Genomic DNA, 24296 nt, shown 5'->3' on the forward strand with positions numbered 1-24296 from the left:
GCCTCTGCACACTCCTTTCCAAACATGATATAAATAAAGAGCTATTAATAAAAAGGATGCCTCACATGAGAAACAAAAAGTCAAGGGTGCATTGTGGGTTGAGCATTAGAAAAACTTAATGCTCCCTTCAGGAGAAAGTGTAAACAGCAAATTTGAGTGTTTATGATGGTAAAAACTTAAATTACTGCAGGATTTCCATTACGATTTCAAAACATGAATTTTCAATCGATCGTGAACAATACCAAAATATATTTAGTGGTTAACGTAATATGTACTTAAATAATATGGATATTGTTGACAGGATGGAATATAAATAACTAAAGTTGTCAATAACCCAGCTCTTCAATAACACTGAGCAACATTTGCCGCACACGTTTGTTGTTTTGACACGCGCAGTTTACTAATGCTGAAAGCTGACGTCCAGTGTACTCCTAAGCATCAAATAATAATTATACATGCCACTCAATCAGAACATGCGACTGCTACCTTATGACTTCTAATCCAGGTTTCAAGAGATGACTCAGGAAGGTAGTATGCTTTTATGTATTGCTCAACAAAGTCCTTCCCAGGAATTGGTCTCACTTCCGCAATTTTCTCAAGTTTTGACGCGAACTGCGTGAAATCTAATTGCATCAAGCCTCTTCCGCCATTAGAGCATTTCTTTGCACTAGAAAAACTGGAAAACAATTATTATCACCATTATCACTTAAATCAGGATTGTATACCCATCAACAAAAGCATTGCAAACAAGATGAGACAGGAATTGCCACAGTAGTATTTTCGTTGCTTTTGGAATTGGCACCCTCTTTGATATTTCTGCCAAACGCATGCTGAATATTTGTAACTCCTGGACATATACGGTCAGAACAAAACTTAATTACAAAAAATGCTCACCCTTAATATAAAGTCGACATAAGCGCTATGCTGACTCATGACGTCACGAACTTCCCAATTAACTTTTGACATTTGGCTCAAAAGTTGCCGCAAATCCACAGCATGCCAAGCAACATTCATATATATTGGCTTTCTCAAATCTTCCGCAACCCCCACCTAAAAAAAGTTACTTAAAATTATTTAACCAAACTAATGGACTTTGCGTACTTGAGAGTAAAAATGGTCAAGTGCAGGCCATTGTTCGTTGTGCAAAAGGTTTTGAATCTGCGGCCTCAAATTCTGTAGTTGAGCGGCCAAAAACGCAAGTGACTCAACAGCAACAACACATTTGGCCAAGCCGTGCAAATCCTCAGGGTTTTCTAAATCAACAGTTGGTGAGATGCCTGGAGGGTGCACCTGACATAAAAAGAGAATGAAAAAGAGCGTACAAGTAATTTGAGTTTCTCGTTGGTACCTTTGCTTCAGTATTGTCTGTTGGAAGTTGAGTATCAGATGGTTTGGCAATCAAATTTTCCTTAATCCTCATCAGATTTGATTGGAGCTGGTAAGTATATTCAAAATCTCTAATTGTGGGCTGAAACACGAGATGGGATGAAGCAGAGTTAAAAATTAACACTTTACACACCTTTTCTCTGACGAAAAATTCATGGACAATAAACAGGTACAAGTCGAATAACTGCGCAAGTCGTTTCAAAATATCCAATGCAATTGGTTGCAACAAATGCATCATCCACAAATATCTTCCTATAAGTCTAAGCATAGATATTGTCGTGTTTGCAACAAGTAAATGTTTTTCCCTAAAAATTGCATGAGGTTGGTATTGAACTTAAATTTAAAATTTCCATTACCTCGCATGATCCATCCTTTCCTCGTGATCATCGTCACTATCTTCACTGGAAAAGTTCTGCATTTCACATTTCAGATAAATGCACCCAAGATAAACTGCAATACATACCCCATTGCTTGAGTAAAAATCCTCCTCTACGGATTGTTCAGACTTGAGATCAAAGGGCGTCGTTTTAGAGGATCGAGGATGTCGAGAGAAAAATCCATCAATACTGCTATTGGACGATAGGGAAGAACCAAGTCGACTCTTGCTCGCATCAGGCAAAGTGATCGCCCACCGAAACTCCTGCATGGCATTTGAGTTCGTAATGTGTCAACTAGTTTACAGAATAAATACACTATACCTGAAGTTGAAGAGCAGTAAAATTGGACCTCACAGGGCAATGCTCCCAGCCTTCATTTTCAAGGAACATGCACAATTCATCAAGACGTGTTTGATGATATGAATGGAGGTAGCTGAGGCTCTGTTTTCGAGCAGCTCCCTGCAAGTCTGCAGAACTTGCATTTTCGCAGAATTCTGCGCCAATTTTAATAAGCCTGTGTGCACAAGCAATCAGTTAAAGACCTTTTAAGACTTAAACTCCCACATACCGATCGACAAGGTCGAGGATGCTGAGAAAGTCATCAAATTTGTATGATGAAGGGTCACATGAGCTTATCACAGCAGCAACTTTGATTTGAACATCATGCCAAATCCGCACACGGCCTGTTTCTAACTTTTGTTTAATGTACTGAGCAGCCATTGATGATTCCACGTCATCAGACCTCTTGCCTAGTTAACTCAAATTAATTCAGCCACAAATTATTTCCTGCCGTACTTACTCGGAGATCTAGGAACCCTGTGCATGTGCCACTTTGAGACTTCTCGATAACAGCAAACAATACTCCAAAGTGACTTGCACAGTTCGCTCAAGCATAGTATGAAATTCTCCTTGCCAATGTGCTGTATATAACATCGTTGATCATTAAATTTCTGAATTGACGCGACAAGATTTTGCTTTTTTTTCTTACCCTGCACAGTTCGGGAAATGATTTCTTGCTAGCTCCCAAAATGTTGGACTGCAAGAAATTTGAAACTGTCGAAAATGAAACATTGTGTACAGCTGAAGTGAAGTGCATCAGAAGTTGGTCAGCAGCTATCTGACTCTTCCCCAGAAACGAATATGCATCTTGCAATTTCGAATAGAGTTCACTGTCAAAGTCCAGGCACGACTAGAATAATTCATTGGACATACTAGGAACAGAGTGATTGATTGGTAGAAAATACCTTAGCAAGTGCTTGATCGAGAGACTCCTCTGCCATTTCCAATGTGTCTTGGAGTTGCACATTTAGAGCTGCAACGCAGCTGAAGTGCCTGAAAGTGCTTGCAACTCCTTGACATTCGATCAGCAAGGTAATAGCTCCAGCAAAATCCTCTTCTCGTAACAGCTCCTGCAGCTGCTCTCTGGTACATTGCTACAAATATTTTTATTTACTACAAGATCTCAGCTAATTAGTATTTCCATACCAACGTCTTTATTGATGATAATAGCTTCAGAAGATTTATAGCCCTTTGCCTCTTTCGGTAATTAGCCAGAAGTCCTAAACTTGCAGTGGTGAACTGCTGCTTTGCAACATTAAGCTGTGATCTTCCCATTTTGCAAGCCTCTACAGCTACTTTAAGTTGGCCTTGAATGTCAACAATTCTGTAAATTATATCAAAAATTTACATCAAGACTCAAGTAAGAAGAATCTGTTCATAAGTGGTACATAATAACATTATTTTTTGCTGACCTTTCAAACTCATCTTGACAAGAAGGTTGCTGTTTCAGGATCAATTGTAGAGCTTGATTTAAAACAACTCCTCTTTGGCGCTTTAACACCCTCAAGCTATTCAGTATTTCATCACACTGTAGAGTCGCAGACAATTTCTATAACATTGATTTACGAGATTAGAGTGTGTGTGTGTGTGTGTGTGTGTGTGTGTGTGTGTGTGTGTGTGTGTGTGTGTGAGAGAGAGAGAGAGAGAGAGAGAGAGAGAGAGAGAGAGAGAGAGAGAGAGAAAAGGTAAACAATACAAACATTTAGTTCATATCTTGCAAGATCGGAGTCGTTTTCTTCAAAATATATTTGTTCGATTGATTTAAGGATGTCTTGATCAGTGTCTTGATCGTCAAGTTGTTTGTCACCTTCAATGAATTCTGGGACACTTGTGGGCGCTACACTTTCCCTGTTTGCTGGAGTTATTACAGTTGTATCAGTCCCTGAAGATTCGCTTTCAAAGGATGGCGTACTTCTCCAAGGACCTTGCTGCAAATATATATTTGTTTGTTTACAAAGATTTCAAAAAGTATTCATGCTTTAATTTCATGCTAAATGCATTTAAAACGTGATATAAAATGCACAAAAAGGCAGAGTGAAGTAAAGCAACAATATAATCAGGTATAAATATTTTAACAGTACAGATGAAAAGTATTTGAATTATTATGTAATATGTATCATACCTGGCAAAATGTTTTCAGTAGATATAAGAGGACTTACCAGTTTGTTCTGCTTGTTAATTAAAAGCTTGAATTTTAATTTTAGATCATCCATCACAGCGAAGCACAGTTAATTTCAGAGCTTCCCACTTCTTAAAGCTTTCTATATCTTCGCTAAATAAAAAACAGTTGTTGTTGTTGTGTTGTATAAATATTCCCTTCCCTGTCTCCTGTCTTGCCCAGTCTTGCCTACGACGTCCGCCGTCGGAAGGAGGCGTAACCTTTTTGATGGGGGTTCGGGGAGAGGTGTGAGCGACTGCTGTGCGATTCAAAAAAGAGCTGATCAGCCGCGCATGATTTAGACTGCATCGTGACCAGTCGTGACTGTAGCGTGCTTTATATTTATATTTTCTTATCTTATCCATTAATTATTTCTTATTGAAAAAACGGAAAAAAACCAAGGAAGTCGGTTGTTGGTTTGAGGGTTTCCCTTTGAGTGCAACATTTAAATTAAATTATCCTATATTATCAAAAGGTCTCAAAAAATGTTGATTAAATCGTGGGACAAACTGGACTATATAATAGTCCACCCATTCTGAAACACCTCGAGGAACTTGACTTTAAGAAGATGACCCCAGTGCAGGTTTGAAAAACACGAAAGAGCATGTTTATAATTAAATCTTCACACGACAATTATCAGGCTGCAGCAATTCCTTTGTTCTTGAAAAATAAGGATGTTGGAAGTGGCAAAACTCTAGCATTTTAATTCCAATGCTAGAAATGCTCTAGGTAGGTTCATTCAAGATTGATTTTAATCAATTCAGCTTTGAAACTATTTAAATATATAGAAAAGAAGCGAGCCTCTCAAGAAAAGAGAATGTGGAGCTGTTGTCATTTCACCAACAAGAGAGCTGGCTACTCAAACACATATATGAAGTTCTCACGGGATTTCTGGAACACCTTCCACACTTCACAATTATGTGCGTATGTAACTCAAAATCATTCAGACTACAAAAAATGTAGCTTGCCTATTCCATTTGCAGAGATTACTTGTTGGGGGCTGTCCTGTGCACCATATGATGTCCAGGCGTTGTCCAAGCAGGGAGCAAACGTAATTTTTGCAACTACAGAGGCCATCGCTTTTAAATTTGATGGACCGACAACTGCACACTGGGCTCCTGCAGGCAGTGAAAAGCTTGGTAAACTATCCTGTTTCCCAATTTAAAACATAATTGACTATTCATACTTTTTAGGAACTTCTGGATTTGGACATGGGATTTCAGGTTGCTTTGAAATCAATCTTGGTCCGTCTGCCTCGACAACGTCGAACAGGGTCTATTTTCAGCCACCCAAACTAAAGAAGTGCAAGCATTGGTCATGGCAGGCTTAAGAAATCCTGTTTCTGTAGCTGTGTCTGAGAAAAAAATGGGAGATGCCAAAGGCAATGAGAGGTAGAAACATTGTAAGTCTCTAAACAAGTTCTTTAACTTATAATCTTGATTTAGATTAAAAATTAGGATTTACAGTAAGAAAAAAACTCTTGCTTCAATGCTGTTTTTTCAATCATTATTTTAACCTTCGCTTTTTTACTTTTATACTTAAAGGTTAATTAAAATGAAAAAAATTGCATCCTAAATAACCTCTCATGATACATATTATGGATATTGAAACACTACTTGTTGTCTTGTCTGTGCCAGCCTCTGGGGCTCGTCACTCGGTTGAACGGCTCCGTCAGCGCGCTCACGCCCTCGCCGGGAGGGTGCTCACAGGGTTGGGTCGGTGTCTAGGGGGTGGGTCGACCTCACTTTTGACTCAACGATCGCGGCTCAAAATGTTAGCATCTAGGTTCTAGAGGAATTTATTAAAAGAGAAACAAGTGGGTTTTGGTTAGGTAAGAAGAAACTAAATTTATTGGCTAACTCGAATTAAAAATACTAAAGAAAATTGGCTCTACGTTAACGGGGTAGGAAAACGTTGCTGAAGGCAACGTGAAAAACCTCCCCAAAAGCAAGTGGCTTTAATTGAATTTACTTTAAGTTTAAAAACTTAAATGACGCTTAATTCTAACAGCTAAATCTCTCACATCTTAAAACATATTCATTACACACTATCAGAAAAATACAATGTACAATTAAAGTCTATCACAAAATTATACAGTCGATATTAACATACAAGAAAACTTATACTAAAATACAAAATCTAATTTTAATGGATATTTAGAGTAGGCTTATAGCCTACCATCTATAGACTCCAATTTTTACAAACTAATACAAATGAAAGATTGGCCAAACCATTCTCAGGGATTTTTATGGGTAGAGTAACAGACCTATGTGCCTACTCTTGACTGTGTGAAAATTGGTTTCACTATATTAATCCCTATTAGCAAGGTACTTGACGCAGAGAAAACAGCCTTTGCTTCCATCACATGAAATTAAAATCCTTCGATTAATTAACACACATCGGTCAATAGCCACAGGTTTCACACACAAATGAGAGGAGAAATAGCCTAATTCATTTTTAGGCTGATTTTTTCTCGCTCGATTTTGTCAACCAAGTTGACTCTGTGTACGATGCCTGAGTCCAGTTCTCTCACGTCATCACACATGGCAAGGTTGACTTTGTCATCCCACCACCAATCAAGGCGCCCATTGACGGACCCTTGAAAGCTCAGGTTTGACTCGGGCGGACGCTCGAACAGGGACGCTCCGTTCTTTAGGTTGAACCAGTACTTGCGGCTGGCAGACTTGCTGAACGCCACAGTCCAAGGTTCCTTGACTACCTTCATGAACGATATCCCTCCGACCACGTGGAACTTGTCCTCGCTGTCGTCGAGCATGATGCACACTCTCCTGTCTCCGCCCAACTGCTTGATCTTCTTCGAGTTGAGCTTTGCAAACAGGGAATCCAACTTGTCCATTGTGAAGGCTTGCTTCACCTCGAACCGAGTCAGGTCGATTCTGCTGGGTCTCTCGATGGCCTTGGCGAACAGTTTGCAGTGGTGAACGCGCTCGTCAAAGCTTAGATGGCCAATGACGCGGCCACCTAACACATGCGCATCCATCACATGCAGCACTTTTATGTTGCTTTGCGCACGAGCCTCTCCACGCAGCTCCGACACCAGTTCTCCAAACACCAGGGTGCGTGCAGGAAGGTCGAGCTTAGCGTTTTGCACGCTAACGTTGAGCCATCTGCCGCCTTTGCCGTCTAGATAGTAGACATTGCCACGTCCCACGCCTGCAAATCAAAAATGGTCATATTAAGTATTTAATTCGTCTAATTTGTACCAGGTGAAGACTTACTTAAAAACAGTGTGCAATTATTCTTGGAAGTAGGTCCTGCATTCATAGCGTAGCACCTCCACTCCAGCATTTTCATGTGGTCCTGCAGAATCGTGGGCGTCAAACCCCAGGAGTGTTTGCGGTAATCCCATTCGAGTGCAGCGAACGCGGCCTCTGGATGCTCCACTCTAGGAACAGTTCGGCTTTCGTCCGGGATGCGCCACAGGTCCAGACAGCTCTTCCTCATCTCAGCCTGTCTTGGCTCGAACAATGTGGAGTCCTGGCAGAATGCTTTGATTTTGTTCAGTGAGACAACCTGCCGATGGCCAAGATCGTTGTTTGACGTTGTCAGGTAGTCTACGAGCTCCTTGTCGCCAGCAATAATATCCTCAGGAACTAAGCTGACAACTGCTTTGCCAGTAACAGTTGCCAGTTTTTCGAACTCCTCGTTAGCAGTCCACATGAGATCTCTCACGGCAGACACGTCAGCTAGTTTATGCCTGCATACAGAAAGAGAGAATTAGTATAAAGTCTAACATCAAATAATATATATTATTATATATTGGCATGGATACTCAATAAAATATAAATATTGACTTTGAATCAAGACATTTGTCACTCACTTTTAATTTTCTAATTTCAAAATTATTTTTTATGGTTGTTCGGCACAAAAGGAAACACTACACACTACATTTTTTAATTTCAACTAAAGACTATGATAGACCTCAAAAGTTTTAAGATAATAATATAATTAATGGGTCTATTGTTTCAATTTATTTCAAATGAATAAAGGTTTAAATAATGTTGAGTATAGATAATACATACTTGCAAACCAGATATCTTTCGGAATTAGCAGGCCGACTTGTATTAGGCTTGAAGATGCAGATTTCTCTGAAAGCTCTCCTCATCAGCCAAATGAGACCAGCACTGAATAGGGTGAAGACATCAAACAGCTTGACTACGAAATGTCCACCGGGGCGAGTAATGCTCAGGGCTACCAGGCACTGACACAGGTACAGCCGATGAGATAGGATTTCCTGGATGTTTTCCTGGCCCTCGACGGAGAAGCCTCCGTCAGCCATGGTGAAATGGACTCCCTTGCCATCTGTGTTTGCGAGTACGTGCTCCTGGAAGTGACGAATGTTGGCTGGCTTGTAGATGTCACCATCTCCATCCTCCCCATAGCACGGCTCAAACGTCTCCGCACTCGCTGCGTAGAAGTCTTCCAGCTTGAAGTCATTGCCCCCGGCGCGAAGTGTGAAGCCAAAGCCCTTGGCTTGCCACCTCTTCCGCCAGAGTACGTATTCCGAGAAACCACCTGGTCCAGCGCAGACGTCAGCAAAGTACAGGAGCTCATCTACTGGCACCGTTTTTTGGCCTTCTTCGTTCTTCGGGTCGGTGAACATCATCCCACACACGGCATCAATGTTGGCCATTTTTACTGCGGCTCTGTTTTGGAAAAACACTTTACCGATGCCTTCAAACGGATTGCATTTTCCTCGGGCTTTTCTCAGCTCTGTGTCGTTCAGCTGGTCGAACACAGACTTTGCGCTGAGTAATGTCTTCAAAACCGCGGGAGAACAAAACTTGTGCTCGTCGTCCATGGTGCGTTTGTCCTCACCGAGCTGGATCCAGTTTGGGGAGAGACCAGTGGGCCCTTTAGAACCAGGCAGCCATCTCAGCGTCTCCTTCGCTTGGACCACCTCCGAGTCCCAATCCCACTCGATGGACTTGCTTTCCAGTCCTGCCACCTTCAGGCCAAAGCCCCGACGACCGCTCTGAGTGCTAGGGGCTACAGGTGCGGTGATTCCTTGCCCGTCTCGGCCGAGGCCACCACCCTCCTTGTAGCCCATTTTGGCCATCAGCCGCATCGCAACTGACGACCTTGCCAGCATCGCTCGTTTCGTGTCCGGAGCATCGTCTCCGTCCTTGCCTATAAAAACCAGAAAATGAAATAATATTAATATATTTTTCTGAATTTTCTGAAAGTATATATTATATCATGATAAAAAGCAGGGTTTAATTAAAATTCAAAAGAGCTGAAGAGTTTTTAATGAAAGGGAATGATAAAAGAGAGAATTGCATGTGTACTGTACAAAAACAAATAATTTAGACTGCATGAGGGCAGTCGCGCAATTTTCACCAGCCGGTCAAAATTCAGTTCGGAAAAAGCCGGCTGTTTTAAACCGGTGTTTAGCCGGCTAAATTGGCCAACTTTAGCTTGCCTTCAACCAAAATATGTATGTAAAATGAGGAGAAAATGGCTTCACCTGAAATATCATGATTTTTAATGAAAATTCTCATTTTCATTCTAAAAAAAAAATCATAAACCTTTATCTCATGATTTTAAACCCGCATTTAAATTTTTCAACGCCCTTGTGTATTAATTACATTAACCTTAATAATCTGAGCTTGATTTGTGCCTTAATATTCGACTACATAATTTTAAAAATGCCAATTATCTCTTGATTTCAGTCGGCTTTTTCGAAAAACTGATTTAGAAATAAAAAATCACTTTAAAATTTTACTTTTAAACATATGACCAGCATATACGGCCAAAAAGCAGCGCGTCCACTTTATATACTTTAAAAACCTTGGCCTCGAACAGAGAGCGAAACCTTGAAACTCGCGTTTGAAAAGAACCCCTGCCTCTTTGTCTGGAAAGGAAGCGGCAGGACGCTCTCCCCTTAACAATAAGCTTCACGCAGCCAGTTTGTGCGGGCGGTTAGTTCTTGCCTCACACTCTGCAAGAGGCAAGAGCGTTTCGAAGTTTCGAAGCACACACACGCGCGCGCAGGTCAAGCGTTCACGTGACTCAATCTCGCCATCTCATTGGCTAAAATCGGGCACTTCAGCGTGAAGCACTATTTTTTGGAGCTTGGAACATCTTTTGGAGCAAGTGGAAGGGAAACGAAAAGCCAAGCAAGCCACAAGGCTAGTTTTATTGATCACGGTCATGGTTTTCACATAATAATGTTGTAATTAAATTCAACTTTTCTGAAACAATAATACCCAGTAAAATCTCTGAATTCGTATATACATAATTGTCGGCCCGAAGTGCCCGTAAGACGTCATTTTTGTCTCCTGCACTGCGTTTATTCTTGACCCTTTTTCACCGGAGGCAGGCGGAGCTTATAGCTAGATTTACGGCGGCTGTCCACGCGTGTATTAAAATTGTGCCGGCTGGCGCTTTTACAATTATTTCTCTATGCAGTTTTTATTAATAAATACAAATATAAATCAGTGGAAGTGATAACCGATCGAAATCAAATGAAATTGTGCAGGAGGACCGAATTTAGAGCCGATAAAAAAATTTTAAGGAATGGCGGGACGCGGGACACGTGCTTGGGAGATAGTCAATAATATTGTTAGTAATCATGTAGTTTGCTTACCTCGCGGTCTCTTAGTCGCTTGCATGATGTCGCCCTCTCGAGGCATCATTCTGAATACCTAATTAACGTGATTCCAGCAAGGATATGGAGTTAGAAACTCACAAAAATTATTGCGCGTGATATAGGCAATTAGGAAGTGGCAGAGTATGTACGTCCGTGCGGTTCAACGTTCGAGAGGGCGATGCGGGCAATGGCGATATGAAGCAACCTTTTTCTTTAACCTGAACCAGGATTGGAAAAGACACCATCTTGTACGCCCTCTCCAGGGTGACCAGCGTGTGTCACTGAAATTTAAGATGGCGCTTTTTTCGTCTCTTATTTTTTGTCTTTTCAGTGTCACCTTTGCCAACACAACGGTACTACTTCGCTGGCCCAGACCGAAAACCATGCATGTACATGTACCAACATAACACTTTCATACACGTGAAAATTCCCCTTTCTCACCAGCTAAACGGAAGCGCTACACTGACTACAGACACAGACAAAGAAAAGAAGAGTTAATATGAATATCTGCATGGTCTTATTCCAAAACAAAATCAATCTGCATTCATAGAAGTGATCATTTCCGGTAGTTTCTTTGTTCTTTTTTTATAGACTATAGAGCAAAAATTATATCTCATATTCTTCAACACACGGAGCAAGTGCAGAGAGTCTTTTTGAAACTCGAAATATTTTTCAACTCCATACTGTTTAACTCAGAAAATAGGGTATTTTTGCAAAATTGGCAGAGCAACGGTTTGTTTTGTACTTGTTTGCACTTGCAGCAGGGTTGCCAACCTCTTAGCAGGCTTTATTATAAGATGAAAGAACTAAATAAAAATTACTTCGGAAAGCACAAAGCTTCATTAAATTTTTAGTCAACATTAAAGGCGCTTCGTCTGATTAGTGACGAGCTGTTTATTGTCCGTAGTTCTGCACAAATTTATCCTACTAAACTATATAAACCAAATGTGATATTTTTGTATAATTTAAGGATTCAAATAAAAAATAGCAATATAGGGATCTCGCCCATTATTAAGTGGTAAATAGTTTGCTAAATCAGTTTAGGGTCTGGGTCCAGGACTAATCATTATTACGCTTGTGGTTATCAAGAGTTGAGCAAACCACCTAAGCTGATATAACATACGAGTGTTTTAAAATGAGGTCTACAGTCATCAATTGATATTTTGATACGACCCGCACCACACACTAAACGTAGAGACCAGAAATTTCTAATCGACTCTTGTATATGACTTTGGTACGGTTTAATAATTCAAACCAACAAATAAAATGAGGATGATATGTACCCCTTAACCCTTTTTTTAAATATATTTTTATTGAAAACTCTCCCCTCCCTTTATGCTCACTATAAAACTATTCACTTTACTTCCATAGAATAATAAGAGCTCTATATATATGTTTTAACCATTATTTGCGTATTTCAGATGGCCGAGTTTCTGTCAAATAATATTATTGGATATTCGCCAAATAAGCGATGTGTTACGTAAACATAAGATTTTTAAATAAAGATATCTGGTTAATAAATCGCAATATTTTTTATTTGAATCCTTAAATAATACAAAAATATCTCATTTGGTTTTTATAGTTTAGTAGGATAAATTTGTGCAGAACTACGGACAATAAACAGCTCGTCACTAATCAGACGAAGCGCCTTTAATGTTGACTAAAAATTTAATGAAGCTTTGTGCTTTCCGAAGTAATTTTTTATTTAGTTCTTTCATCTTATAATAAAGCCTGCTAAGAGGTTGGCAACCCTGCTGCAAGTGCAAACAAGTACAAAACAAACCGTTGCTCTGCCAATTTTGCAAAAATACCCTATTTTCTGAGTTAAACAGTATGGAGTTGAAAAATATTTCGAGTTTCAAAAAGACTCTCTGCACTTGCTCCGTGTGTTGAAGAATATGAGATATAATTTTTGCTCTATAGTCTATAAAAAAAGAACAAAGAAACTACCGGAAATGATCACTTCTATGAATGCAGATTGATTTTGTTTTGGAATAAGACCATGCAGATATTCATATTAACTCTTCTTTTCTTTGTCTGTGTCTGTAGTCAGTGTAGCGCTTCCGTTTAGCTGGTGAGAAAGGGGAATTTTCACGTGTATGAAAGTGTTATGTTGGTACATGTACCTGCATGGTTTTCGGTCTGGGCCAGCGAAGTAGTACCGTTGTGTTGGCAAAGGTGACACTGAAAAGACAAAAAATAAGAGACGAAAAAAGCGCCATCTTAAATTTCAGTGACACACGCTGGTCACCCTGGAGAGGGCGTACAAGATGGTGTCTTTTCCAATCCTGGTTCAGGTTAAAGAAAAAGGTTGCTTCATATCGCCATTGCCCGCATCGCCCTCTCGAACGTTGAACCGCACGGACGTACATACTCTGCCACTTCCTAATTGCCTATATCACGCGCAATAATTTTTGTGAGTTTCTAACTCCATATCCTTGCTGGAATCACGTTAATTAGGTATTCAGAATGATGCCTCGAGAGGGCGACATCATGCAAGCGACTAAGAGACCGCGAGGTAAGCAAACTACATGATTACTAACAATATTATTGACTATCTCCCAAGCACGTGTCCCGCGTCCCGCCATTCCTTAAAATTTTTTTATCGGCTCTAAATTCGGTCCTCCTGCACAATTTCATTTGATTTCGATCGGTTATCACTTCCACTGATTTATATTTGTATTTATTAATAAAAACTGCATAGAGAAATAATTGTAAAAGCGCCAGCCGGCACAATTTTAATACACGCGTGGACAGCCGCCGTAAATCTAGCTATAAGCTCCGCCTGCCTCCGGTGAAAAAGGGTCAAGAATAAACGCAGTGCAGGAGACAAAAATGACGTCTTACGGGCACTTCGGGCCGACAATTATGTATATACGAATTCAGAGATTTTACTGGGTATTATTGTTTCAGAAAAGTTGAATTTAATTACAACATTATTATGTGAAAACCATGACCGTGATCAATAAAACTAGCCTTGTGGCTTGCTTGGCTTTTCGTTTCCCTTCCACTTGCTCCAAAAGATGTTCCAAGCTCCAAAAAATAGTGCTTCACGCTGAAGTGCCCGATTTTAGCCAATGAGATGGCGAGATTGAGTCACGTGAACGCTTGACCTGCGCGCGCGTGTGTGTGCTTCGAAACTTCGAAACGCTCTTGCCTCTTGCAGAGTGTGAGGCAAGAACTAACCGCCCGCACAAACTGGCTGCGTGAAGCTTATTGTTAAGGGGAGAGCGTCCTGCCGCTTCCTTTCCAGACAAAGAGGCAGGGGTTCTTTTCAAACGCGAGTTTCAAGGTTTCGCTCTCTGTTCGAGGCCAAGGTTTTTAAAGTATATAAAGTGGACGCGCTGCTTTTTGGCCGTATATGCTGGTCATATGTTTAAAAGTAAAATTTTAAAGTGATTTTTTATTTCTAAATCAGTTTTTCGAAAAAGCCGACTGAAATCAAGAGATAATTGGCATTTTTAAAATTATGTAGTCGAATATTAAGGCACAAATCAAGCTCAGATTATTAAGGTTAATGTAATTAATACACAAGGGCGTTGAAAAATTTAAATGCGGGTTTAAAATCATGAGATAAAGGTTTATGATTTTTTTTTTAGAATGAAAATGAGAATTTTCATTAAAAATCATGATATTTCAGGTGAAGCCATTTTCTCCTCATTTTACATACATATTTTGGTTGAAGGCAAGCTAAAGTTGGCCAATTTAGCCGGCTAAACACCGGTTTAAAACAGCCGGCTTTTTCCGAACTGAATTTTGACCGGCTGGTGAAAATTGCGCGACTGCCCTCATGCAGTCTAAATTATTTGTTTTTGTACAGTACACATGCAATTCTCTCTTTTATCATTCCCTTTCATTAAAAACTCTTCAGCTCTTTTGAATTTTAATTAAACCCTGCTTTTTATCATGATATAATATATACTTTCAGAAAATTCAGAAAAATATATTAATATTATTTCATTTTCTGGTTTTTATAGGCAAGGACGGAGACGATGCTCCGGACACGAAACGAGCGATGCTGGCAAGGTCGTCAGTTGCGATGCGGCTGATGGCCAAAATGGGCTACAAGGAGGGTGGTGGCCTCGGCCGAGACGGGCAAGGAATCACCGCACCTGTAGCCCCTAGCACTCAGAGCGGTCGTCGGGGCTTTGGCCTGAAGGTGGCAGGACTGGAAAGCAAGTCCATCGAGTGGGATTGGGACTCGGAGGTGGTCCAAGCGAAGGAGACGCTGAGATGGCTGCCTGGTTCTAAAGGGCCCACTGGTCTCTCCCCAAACTGGATCCAGCTCGGTGAGGACAAACGCACCATGGACGACGAGCACAAGTTTTGTTCTCCCGCGGTTTTGAAGACATTACTCAGCGCAAAGTCTGTGTTCGACCAGCTGAACGACACAGAGCTGAGAAAAGCCCGAGGAAAATGCAATCCGTTTGAAGGCATCGGTAAAGTGTTTTTCCAAAACAGAGCCGCAGTAAAAATGGCCAACATTGATGCCGTGTGTGGGATGATGTTCACCGACCCGAAGAACGAAGAAGGCCAAAAAACGGTGCCAGTAGATGAGCTCCTGTACTTTGCTGACGTCTGCGCTGGACCAGGTGGTTTCTCGGAATACGTACTCTGGCGGAAGAGGTGGCAAGCCAAGGGCTTTGGCTTCACACTTCGCGCCGGGGGCAATGACTTCAAGCTGGAAGACTTCTACGCAGCGAGTGCGGAGACGTTTGAGCCGTGCTATGGGGAGGATGGAGATGGTGACATCTACAAGCCAGCCAACATTCGTCACTTCCAGGAGCACGTACTCGCAAACACAGATGGCAAGGGAGTCCATTTCACCATGGCTGACGGAGGCTTCTCCGTCGAGGGCCAGGAAAACATCCAGGAAATCCTATCTCATCGGCTGTACCTGTGTCAGTGCCTGGTAGCCCTGAGCATTACTCGCCCCGGTGGACATTTCGTAGTCAAGCTGTTTGATGTCTTCACCCTATTCAGTGCTGGTCTCATTTGGCTGATGAGGAGAGCTTTCAGAGAAATCTGCATCTTCAAGCCTAATACAAGTCGGCCTGCTAATTCCGAAAGATATCTGGTTTGCAAGTATGTATTATCTATACTCAACATTATTTAAACCTTTATTCATTTGAAATAAATTGAAACAATAGACCCATTAATTATATTATTATCTTAAAACTTTTGAGGTCTATCATAGTCTTTAGTTGAAATTAAAAAATGTAGTGTGTAGTGTTTCCTTTTGTGCCGAACAACCATAAAAAATAATTTTGAAATTAGAAAATTAAAAGTGAGTGACAAATGTCTTGATTCAAAGTCAATATTTATATTTTATTGAGTATCCATGCCAATATATAATAATATATATTATTTGATGTTAGACTTTATACTAATTCTCTCTTTCTGTATGCAGGCATAAACTAGCTGACGTGTCTGCCGTGAGAGATCTCATGTGGACTGCTAACGAGGAGTTCGAAAAACTGGCAACTGTTACTGGCAAAGCAGTTGTCAGCTTAGTTCCTGAGGATATTATTGCTGGCGACAAGGAGCTCGTAGACTACCTGACAACGTCAAACAACGATCTTGGCCATCGGCAGGTTGTCTCACTGAACAAAATCAAAGCATTCTGCCAGGACTCCACATTGTTCGAGCCAAGACAGGCTGAGATGAGGAAGAGCTGTCTGGACCTGTGGCGCATCCCGGACGAAAGCCGAACTGTTCCTAGAGTGGAGCATCCAGAGGCCGCGTTCGCTGCACTCGAATGGGATTACCGCAAACACTCCTGGGGTTTGACGCCCACGATTCTGCAGGACCACATGAAAATGCTGGAGTGGAGGTGCTACGCTATGAATGCAGGACCTACTTCCAAGAATAATTGCACACTGTTTTTAAGTAAGTCTTCACCTGGTACAAATTAGACGAATTAAATACTTAATATGACCATTTTTGATTTGCAGGCGTGGGACGTGGCAATGTCTACTATCTAGACGGCAAAGGCGGCAGATGGCTCAACGTTAGCGTGCAAAACGCTAAGCTCGACCTTCCTGCACGCACCCTGGTGTTTGGAGAACTGGTGTCGGAGCTGCGTGGAGAGGCTCGTGCGCAAAGCAACATAAAAGTGCTGCATGTGATGGATGCGCATGTGTTAGGTGGCCGCGTCATTGGCCATCTAAGCTTTGACGAGCGCGTTCACCACTGCAAACTGTTCGCCAAGGCCATCGAGAGACCCAGCAGAATCGACCTGACTCGGTTCGAGGTGAAGCAAGCCTTCACAATGGACAAGTTGGATTCCCTGTTTGCAAAGCTCAACTCGAAGAAGATCAAGCAGTTGGGCGGAGACAGGAGAGTGTGCATCATGCTCGACGACAGCGAGGACAAGTTCCACGTGGTCGGAGGGATATCGTTCATGAAGGTAGTCAAGGAACCTTGGACTGTGGCGTTCAGCAAGTCTGCCAGCCGCAAGTACTGGTTCAACCTAAAGAACGGAGCGTCCCTGTTCGAGCGTCCGCCCGAGTCAAACCTGAGCTTTCAAGGGTCCGTCAATGGGCGCCTTGATTGGTGGTGGGATGACAAAGTCAACCTTGCCATGTGTGATGACGTGAGAGAACTGGACTCAGGCATCGTACACAGAGTCAACTTGGTTGACAAAATCGAGCGAGAAAAAATCAGCCTAAAAATGAATTAGGCTATTTCTCCTCTCATTTGTGTGTGAAACCTGTGGCTATTGACCGATGTGTGTTAATTAATCGAAGGATTTTAATTTCATGTGATGGAAGCAAAGGCTGTTTTCTCTGCGTCAAGTACCTTGCTAATAGGGATTAATATAGTGAAACCAATTTTCACACAGTCAAGAGTAGGCACATAGGTCTGTTACTCTACCCATAAAAATCCCTGAGAATGGTTTGGCCAATCTTTCATTTGTATTAGTTTGTAAAAATTGGAGTCTATAGATGGTAGGCTATAAGCCTACTCTAAATATCCATTAAAATTAGATTTTGTATTTTAGTATAAGTTTTCTTGTATGTTAATATCGACTGTATAATTTTGTGATAGACTTTAATTGTACATTGTATTTTTCTGATAGTGTGTAATGAATATGTTTTAAGATGTGAGAGATTTAGCTGTTAGAATTAAGCGTCATTTAAGTTTTTAAACTTAAAGTAAATTCAATTAAAGCCACTTGCTTTTGGGGAGGTTTTTCACGTTGCCTTCAGCAACGTTTTCCTACCCCGTTAACGTAGAGCCAATTTTCTTTAGTATTTTTAATTCGAGTTAGCCAATAAATTTAGTTTCTTCTTACCTAACCAAAACCCACTTGTTTCTCTTTTAATAAATTCCTCTAGAACCTAGATGCTAACATTTTGAGCCGCGATCGTTGAGTCAAAAGTGAGGTCGACCCAACCCTGTGAGCACCCTCCCGGCGAGGGCGTGAGCGCGCTGACGGAGCCGTTCAACCGAGTGACGAGCCCCAGAGGCTGGCACAGACAAGACAACAAGTAGTGTTTCAATATCCATAATATGTATCGTGAGAGGTTATTTAGGATGCAGTTTTTTTCATTTTAATTATCCTTTAAGTATAAAATTCAAATCTCTAAAATTAATCTGAAAAGTCAAGGGCGCGTTTTAGGAGTAGTTTCATTTATAGTAGATTATCTTAATGGAATTTAAAACTAATTTAAATTAATACTGGGAGCAATATTATGTGAAGAAAGAACTAAATAAAAAAATATTTCGGAGAGCACAAGCTTCATTAAATGTTTTAGTCAACATTAAAGGCGCTTCCTCTGATGAGTGACGAGCTGTTTATTTTCCGTAGTTCTGCACAAATTTATCCTTACTAAACTATATAAACCAACTGAGATATTTTTGTATAATTTAAGGATTCAAATAAAAAATAGCAATATTGCTATTTATTAACCAGATATATTTATTTAAAAATCTTATGTTCACATAAGCAGACATCGCTTATTTGGCGAATAACCAATAATATTATTTGACAAAATCTCGGCCATCTTAAATACGCGAATAATGGTTGAAACATATAGAGCTCTTATTATTCTATAGAAGTAAAGAGAATAGTTTTATAGTGAGCATAAAAGGTGGGGAGAGTTTGCAATAAAAATATATTTTCAAAAAGGGTTAAGGGGTCCCAATCATCCTCATTTTATTTGTTGGTTTGACTTATTAAACTGTACCATAGTCATATACAAGAGTCGTTTAGGAATTTCTGGTCTCTACGTTTAGTGTGTGGTGGGTCGTACCAAAATATCAATTGATGACTGTAGACCTCATGTTAAAACACTCGTATGTTATATCAGCTTAGGTGGTTTGCTCAACCCTTGATAACCACAAGCGTAATAATGATTAGTCCTGGACCCAGACCCTAAACTGATTTAGCAAGCTATTTACCACTTAATAACGGGCGAGATCCCTTAACAGTCAAAAAGATAGGTAATTTTGCTGCTATCTATATAGTTTGAACGCAGTATTAAAAATATGAAAAATATTATTTTCTTAATTTTAAAAATCTGATTAATACATTACAGCCATTCACAGCGGGCACATGATATTTATGAATATTCTGTAGCTTCATTGCAGAAGAGAAGGGGGCGTAGTAGGTGCTGGTGTAGGTGGTGAAGGACTTGCGGTTACAAATTCAACGATGATCAATCCAATGATTATTAGCGCAACGACAAATGCTACTGACGCACACCAGCACAGCTTTCTGCGTCTACTATTTTGGTAGCGTGAGGCTTGCTCCAGTTGTTGCCGACCCATGTTTACGTCTGTATGAACTCGCTCGATGTTGTCCTCAATATTTGCTGTGGAAATTATGAGATCAGATAGTTTCATGGGGTAAACTGTGAGCAATGACGTGGTGAAATATTTCTCTAGAAATGAGGAATGAGTATTCCGTTTTAAAAAGCTAGACAATGGATTCAACGATAAAACCTTATTAACGTTCAACGCTCACCTACAACTTCTCCTTGGTCATGAACCATAGCACTTAACTCCCTCATGATTTCGTTGACATCCAAAACATCTTCCTCAATTTGTTTGATCCTTTTTTCTCGCTCTTGCAACATGTCCTTTTCATAATCCAATTCTCGTTGCATTTGCTTCTGTTTGGCGATTAGCTGCGCTCGTTCTTCAAGTTCATTATCCTGCTCATACTCATTGTCCAAAGAACGAGTTGGCTGGAGCGCATGGGCTCGCAATCTCAATGCTACTTGCTAATTTATTAATTTTAGAACAAAATGAATAAGTGATTTTCTAATTATTTACGTTCTGCATTTGCCCGTAACGTTTGATGGCGTCTTTGAATTCAGTCTGCAGTCTCTCAAATTGCAACCTTTGTGGTTTTGCTCCTCGCTTCACTAAAAAATTCAACTTCTGGATGCCCCTTGTTGTTTCGCCAACAAGCTGGTTGGTGCTCAGCTGCTCAATGTGTCTAAGATTTTAAATTCACCTTGATATGTTATCATTTAAGTGCTTATTTAAGTTACAAGTTGTCTCTCAACCCAAGACAGTCACGATCAGTTCCTAGAATTTTCATTGCCTCTTCCAGCTTTTTCCAGCTTTGGTTTATGGTGTATACATTGGTTGATATGCTTTCACACAACTGGTAGAACTCAGTGGGACTGAAAGTACTAAAATCTACGTTGGGGACCCTTTGCTCTGTCGCACCATAGCCTCTGGAAGACCCTGCTCCCGCAAAATCCTGTCTCTCCATTTTGCTTGTAGATTGTCACTACAGGTATGAAGAGCCTGCAAAATTTTAGAGAAATTAGGACCAATAAAAATGATTGATTATAATGTCAAGATTAATGTCGTTAGGCAAGTAAAATATTATCAAAATTATGGTATCAACACAATTTCGAGTTCTGTTGTTTTTCGCGCAGTTAATAGCTGGTTGTTGGTTCAGAGCAGGTTGAAATGTCTGATATGATATGGGTTACACAAAAAGAAGTCTCAAAAAAATATAAAACACACGCATAACAAAAGTCGTTTCCAGATATATTTCTCACCTTAGTTGGACGAAAGTCGAAGTCAGAAAAGAATTTCCTGGTTTTCGTGCGAAGCAAAAAGTATGATAAAACACAGGAACAAGGAGCACGGGAAGAATGGCAGGTTTAGAGATGCATTTCTAAAATTTTAGCAGAGTGTAGGAGGTCAAGTTCTGATAAAGGTTGGAAAAATGATGACTAACAGGGCCAAGCAGCAAAGAGTTATTATGATTTCAGATATCAGTCACGGGACAAGACAATACGCTGTTTATCCTGTTTATCCAGCAAGTGCTTTAGTGCTGTAAATCAGCTGCAGAGAACAGTAGCCAATGATAGTGCGTCAATTCAAATATAATGGCGCAAAAGCTTATTTTTTCTATTCGATTGAAGTTATTATTATATTTAAGGAAAAACTGGAACAAACTTTTCCATAATTTGCTCGAGACATTTTTGCGTCGTAAACTAACAGTGTTAGCTAGGTACTTTGATTTGGATTTTTATAATCTTAGACGATAATTAAATTAATTTGATTAGCCATTAAACTGTCTGCAGTGTAACGTTTGCATTTTTCGCATTTTTCTATCGCAATCTATTTTATATTACGTCTTGAGCTTTTTTATTCAATCTTTCATGGCATTTGATTGTAGTTTTTGTAACTGCGTGATTTATTATGCTTTGATATGATAAGAAACTATAAATATAATAATTTCTTATATATTAAGAAATCATTTTCATTCCACCGCGCAGTATGTCTATCGCTTAACTCTTAGAGGATTAAATTTTAGCCTGAACTGAAAATGTGGTTTCATGGTATAATTCAAAGAAATAGAAAATTCATGATCTTTACTCTTATTTGATAAATTGTATTTTTCTTTGATGATAATATATACATTTTATGGCAATCAATCTACATAATATTTAATAAAATAACTTTGTTGATGAAACAAATCTATATGTTATCTTTATTGCATTTAGGAGTTAACAAATCAATAGAATCATATAAAAGTAACAATAACGATCATATTTGTATCGCAATATCGCAAAAATCAAGAGCCTATTAAGCATTGACAAAAAATTGGAGGTTTTGATCTATGATGTGGGTTATTACATGATAAAGTTAACAAATAATAATCAAAGTTGATCCATAGAGAAAATGATAGTTTTTTTTTTATAAATATAAGTATGTTACATCTTCATGATGCGAATTGTTAACCCCCAAATTTACAGGTAAGTGCAGCTATAATATGAGACTTGACCTGGCTCTACTAACTAAGGGTATGTTGGGCTGTTTTGCTTAGCAATAACAGATAGTTGAGAAACTGAAAAGTAGCCTTGGCATTGTAAAAGCGTTCTTTCAATCAAGTTTTTTTATCATGGGTATAAAATAACTTCTATGTTTACAGTTTTTATGCAAAATTTCCATAAAAGTGAAAGAAGTAAATAGTTTTTAATGACATTGTTTGCAACAGCAAAATTAACCCCAAAAAATGGTTCCAAATATATTTTTGCATGTGGAAACTTGTTAACACAAAAAGAACTTATTTATTTATCACTTGACAGTTTTTTTTTGTTTCAATCTCAGTCTTAAATACCTCTCTATGTAGTCTGACTGTCAACCTCCGAGGCCAGCTGCTCCTTTGCTTCAGTCAAGGCTCGAGATTCGTGAAGAAAAACGACAAACTCGATGCCCTAAAAAATGTGGATAGAATAGGGGCGTTTTTAAAACTGTAAAATTTACTTGATTGTGAGCTCCACGGACAAATCCTTCATTAGCAGACACAGTTATAGCTTTTAAAGCATCGCCAGTGCCAAACACGGTTTGTGATCGACTTTTCACTTTGGCGCTCAAAGCAAGCGCTGCTACTCGAGGAGGAATTTGATCTGGAACAACTGTCACTCTTGCCATTAATGCCGTGGCTCTCTCCCTTTCACTAGGGCCAGCCATGGTGTTGACGATTTTCAAAAAATCTCTCTCAGCAGAAACACAGCAATAAAGCTTTTTTCCTGAACAATAGGGGGAAAATCGGTTACAGCATTTCAATAATCTAAGTTATTTACCCTCAAACAACTCGTCCAGTACAGGTTTTACAGGCCTTTTTCTTTCCCATTCCGCCTGTTGCATCAGGAGAGGTTGCTTGTAGTGGAAATGATTTCGTCCATTTGTTAGTGCAGAGACATAAGCAACCATTGTGCTCACATCCAAATTCAATTTGTTGATGCTTCCATTGTGATTGTCCGCAAGTGAGCCAGTAAATCCAGTGGAGTTTGTTTCAATCAAATTTTCTTCATCACTATCATCATCATCTTCATCTGAGTAACTTCCCTGCCATGCAGAGTCAGTGATTCTCGTGCCTTCCACAACAACTCCTCTTGCTTCTAGGTGTCTCGCCAAATTTTGTTCAATGCCATTGGAGAAAAAGAAAACTACCTGGAGAAAAATTAACATTTATAATGAAATGAGACTATATTATTTAAGCATGATATACTTTGGGGGCGTTGTAGAGGACTGGATGCTCCTTTGAACAGCTGACAAATTGCTCTGCTTGGTCAACTATTGATCGTTGGCCATACTTGCCAGCTCCTGAATATTCAAATTGCACATAACAATTTAAAGCGAGCAATATTAATTGTTTTTTGCATTACCAGCTGACAATTGAGTAAGGGCTCGAGGGTTCCGAGCAATAACTTTCACCCACTGGTTTCTTTTGTGTGTTACTACGTCCACTGTAATTTTACACGGCTGATTGGAAGACCCAAACGATCTTTCCAAGCTTGAGTTACAATTATTTCGAAACTGGAAATTTTGCAAGGTTGACACGCACTCTTCATAATTGGTTTCCATGTACTTAATGAGGGCACTGAAGTGGTGAAGATTTGTGCACATCAAATGCTCCTTCTTGGGATTTTTAGATATGACCTGTGGGGAAAAATCAATAAATATATGCGCATAAAAATATCCAAAAAATGAACTGCTAGCATACATCACATATACATAGTCAATATTATGATACTCACCTTTTTTAAGAAAATGATCTCCTGTTTCACTTTCTTGTACAATTTACTTATCCCCTCGATTTGATCCAATTGAGCAACTTTGGCAAGTAATTCTTCACCCAATGAAATCTTTTCGTCTAATGCGATTTTTAAGTCTTCCTCAACCAAAGAAGACATTTCTCAACGGACAAGAACTACGGATTAAATTAATGAATGCGAAGAAATATTCTTAAATTTCACTTTTGTTTACTGATTTAAATGTTAGTGCCAATGTTTTTTCAGTTTGTCCAACAAAAACGCATGAATTGTTTAATAATGGAATCTTCGTTTCTTCGTTTTTTAAAAGGTTAAAAACTGCAACTTCGATTCCTACAATATTTATTTTCATTAAGTCAATTAAAAATTATATTTAAATTTATGCGTAA

At 39.7% G+C, this 24296-nt stretch overlaps 5 protein-coding genes and 1 long non-coding RNA gene across 7 annotated transcripts; 2 read left to right on the plus strand and 4 right to left on the minus strand.

Moving 5' to 3' along the window:
- Nucleotides 1–229: 229 nt before the first annotated feature.
- Nucleotides 230–4432, minus strand: Vps50 (vacuolar protein sorting 50). Its single transcript, XM_065477023.1, has 18 exons — nt 4262–4432; nt 3803–4030; nt 3515–3651; nt 3249–3426; nt 3008–3196; nt 2752–2952; nt 2563–2683; nt 2332–2512; nt 2085–2277; nt 1850–2026; nt 1743–1798; nt 1520–1691; nt 1349–1468; nt 1102–1290; nt 895–1050; nt 726–847; nt 487–676; nt 230–431 (listed from the first exon to the last, which is right to left on the minus strand). Exons 1-18 carry the CDS (start codon nt 4313–4315, stop codon nt 327–329), a joined length of 2769 nt encoding a protein of 922 aa, XP_065333095.1. The 5' UTR covers nt 4316–4432; the 3' UTR covers nt 230–326.
- A 93-nt stretch (nt 4433–4525) lies between these two features.
- On the plus strand, nt 4526–8908 carry LOC135935000 (uncharacterized). Of its 2 annotated transcripts, none has more exons than XR_010574163.1 (5): nt 4526–4843; nt 4901–4989; nt 5049–5184; nt 5244–5399; nt 5454–8908. It is a non-coding gene; the product is annotated as an uncharacterized LOC135935000 (long non-coding RNA). The 2 variants fall into 2 exon arrangements; XR_010574164.1 differs by having other exon boundaries at nt 5049–5180.
- Nucleotides 6707–11033, minus strand: LOC135934996 (cap-specific mRNA (nucleoside-2'-O-)-methyltransferase 1-like). The gene is made up of 4 exons (XM_065477024.1): nt 10871–11033; nt 8304–9411; nt 7500–7978; nt 6707–7434 (listed from the first exon to the last, which is right to left on the minus strand). Exons 1-4 carry the CDS (start codon nt 10917–10919, stop codon nt 6707–6709), a joined length of 2364 nt encoding a protein of 787 aa, XP_065333096.1. The 5' UTR covers nt 10920–11033.
- A 2194-nt stretch (nt 11034–13227) lies between these two features.
- On the plus strand, nt 13228–18196 carry LOC135937701 (cap-specific mRNA (nucleoside-2'-O-)-methyltransferase 1-like). The gene is made up of 4 exons (XM_065480887.1): nt 13228–13391; nt 14851–15958; nt 16284–16762; nt 16828–18196. The coding sequence occupies exons 1-4, from the start codon at nt 13343–13345 to the stop codon at nt 17553–17555; spliced, it is 2364 nt and encodes a 787-aa protein (XP_065336959.1). The 5' UTR covers nt 13228–13342; the 3' UTR covers nt 17556–18196.
- A 599-nt stretch (nt 18197–18795) lies between these two features.
- Syx13 (syntaxin 13) lies at nt 18796–21093 on the minus strand. Its single transcript, XM_065480889.1, has 5 exons — nt 20899–21093; nt 20377–20638; nt 20156–20321; nt 19845–20103; nt 18796–19692 (listed from the first exon to the last, which is right to left on the minus strand). The coding sequence occupies exons 2-5, from the start codon at nt 20601–20603 to the stop codon at nt 19460–19462; spliced, it is 885 nt and encodes a 294-aa protein (XP_065336961.1). The 5' UTR covers nt 20604–20638; nt 20899–21093; the 3' UTR covers nt 18796–19459.
- A 705-nt stretch (nt 21094–21798) lies between these two features.
- LOC135937702 (UPF0415 protein C7orf25) lies at nt 21799–24136 on the minus strand. Its single transcript, XM_065480888.1, has 6 exons — nt 23893–24136; nt 23521–23794; nt 23364–23458; nt 22936–23305; nt 22616–22881; nt 21799–22566 (listed from the first exon to the last, which is right to left on the minus strand). The coding sequence occupies exons 1-6, from the start codon at nt 24046–24048 to the stop codon at nt 22474–22476; spliced, it is 1254 nt and encodes a 417-aa protein (XP_065336960.1). The 5' UTR covers nt 24049–24136; the 3' UTR covers nt 21799–22473.
- Between the last annotated feature and the right edge of the window lie 160 nt (nt 24137–24296).

Source organism: Cloeon dipterum, chromosome 2 (genome assembly GCF_949628265.1).
Source record: "Cloeon dipterum chromosome 2, ieCloDipt1.1, whole genome shotgun sequence".
Taxonomy (NCBI): domain Eukaryota; kingdom Metazoa; phylum Arthropoda; class Insecta; order Ephemeroptera; family Baetidae; genus Cloeon; species Cloeon dipterum.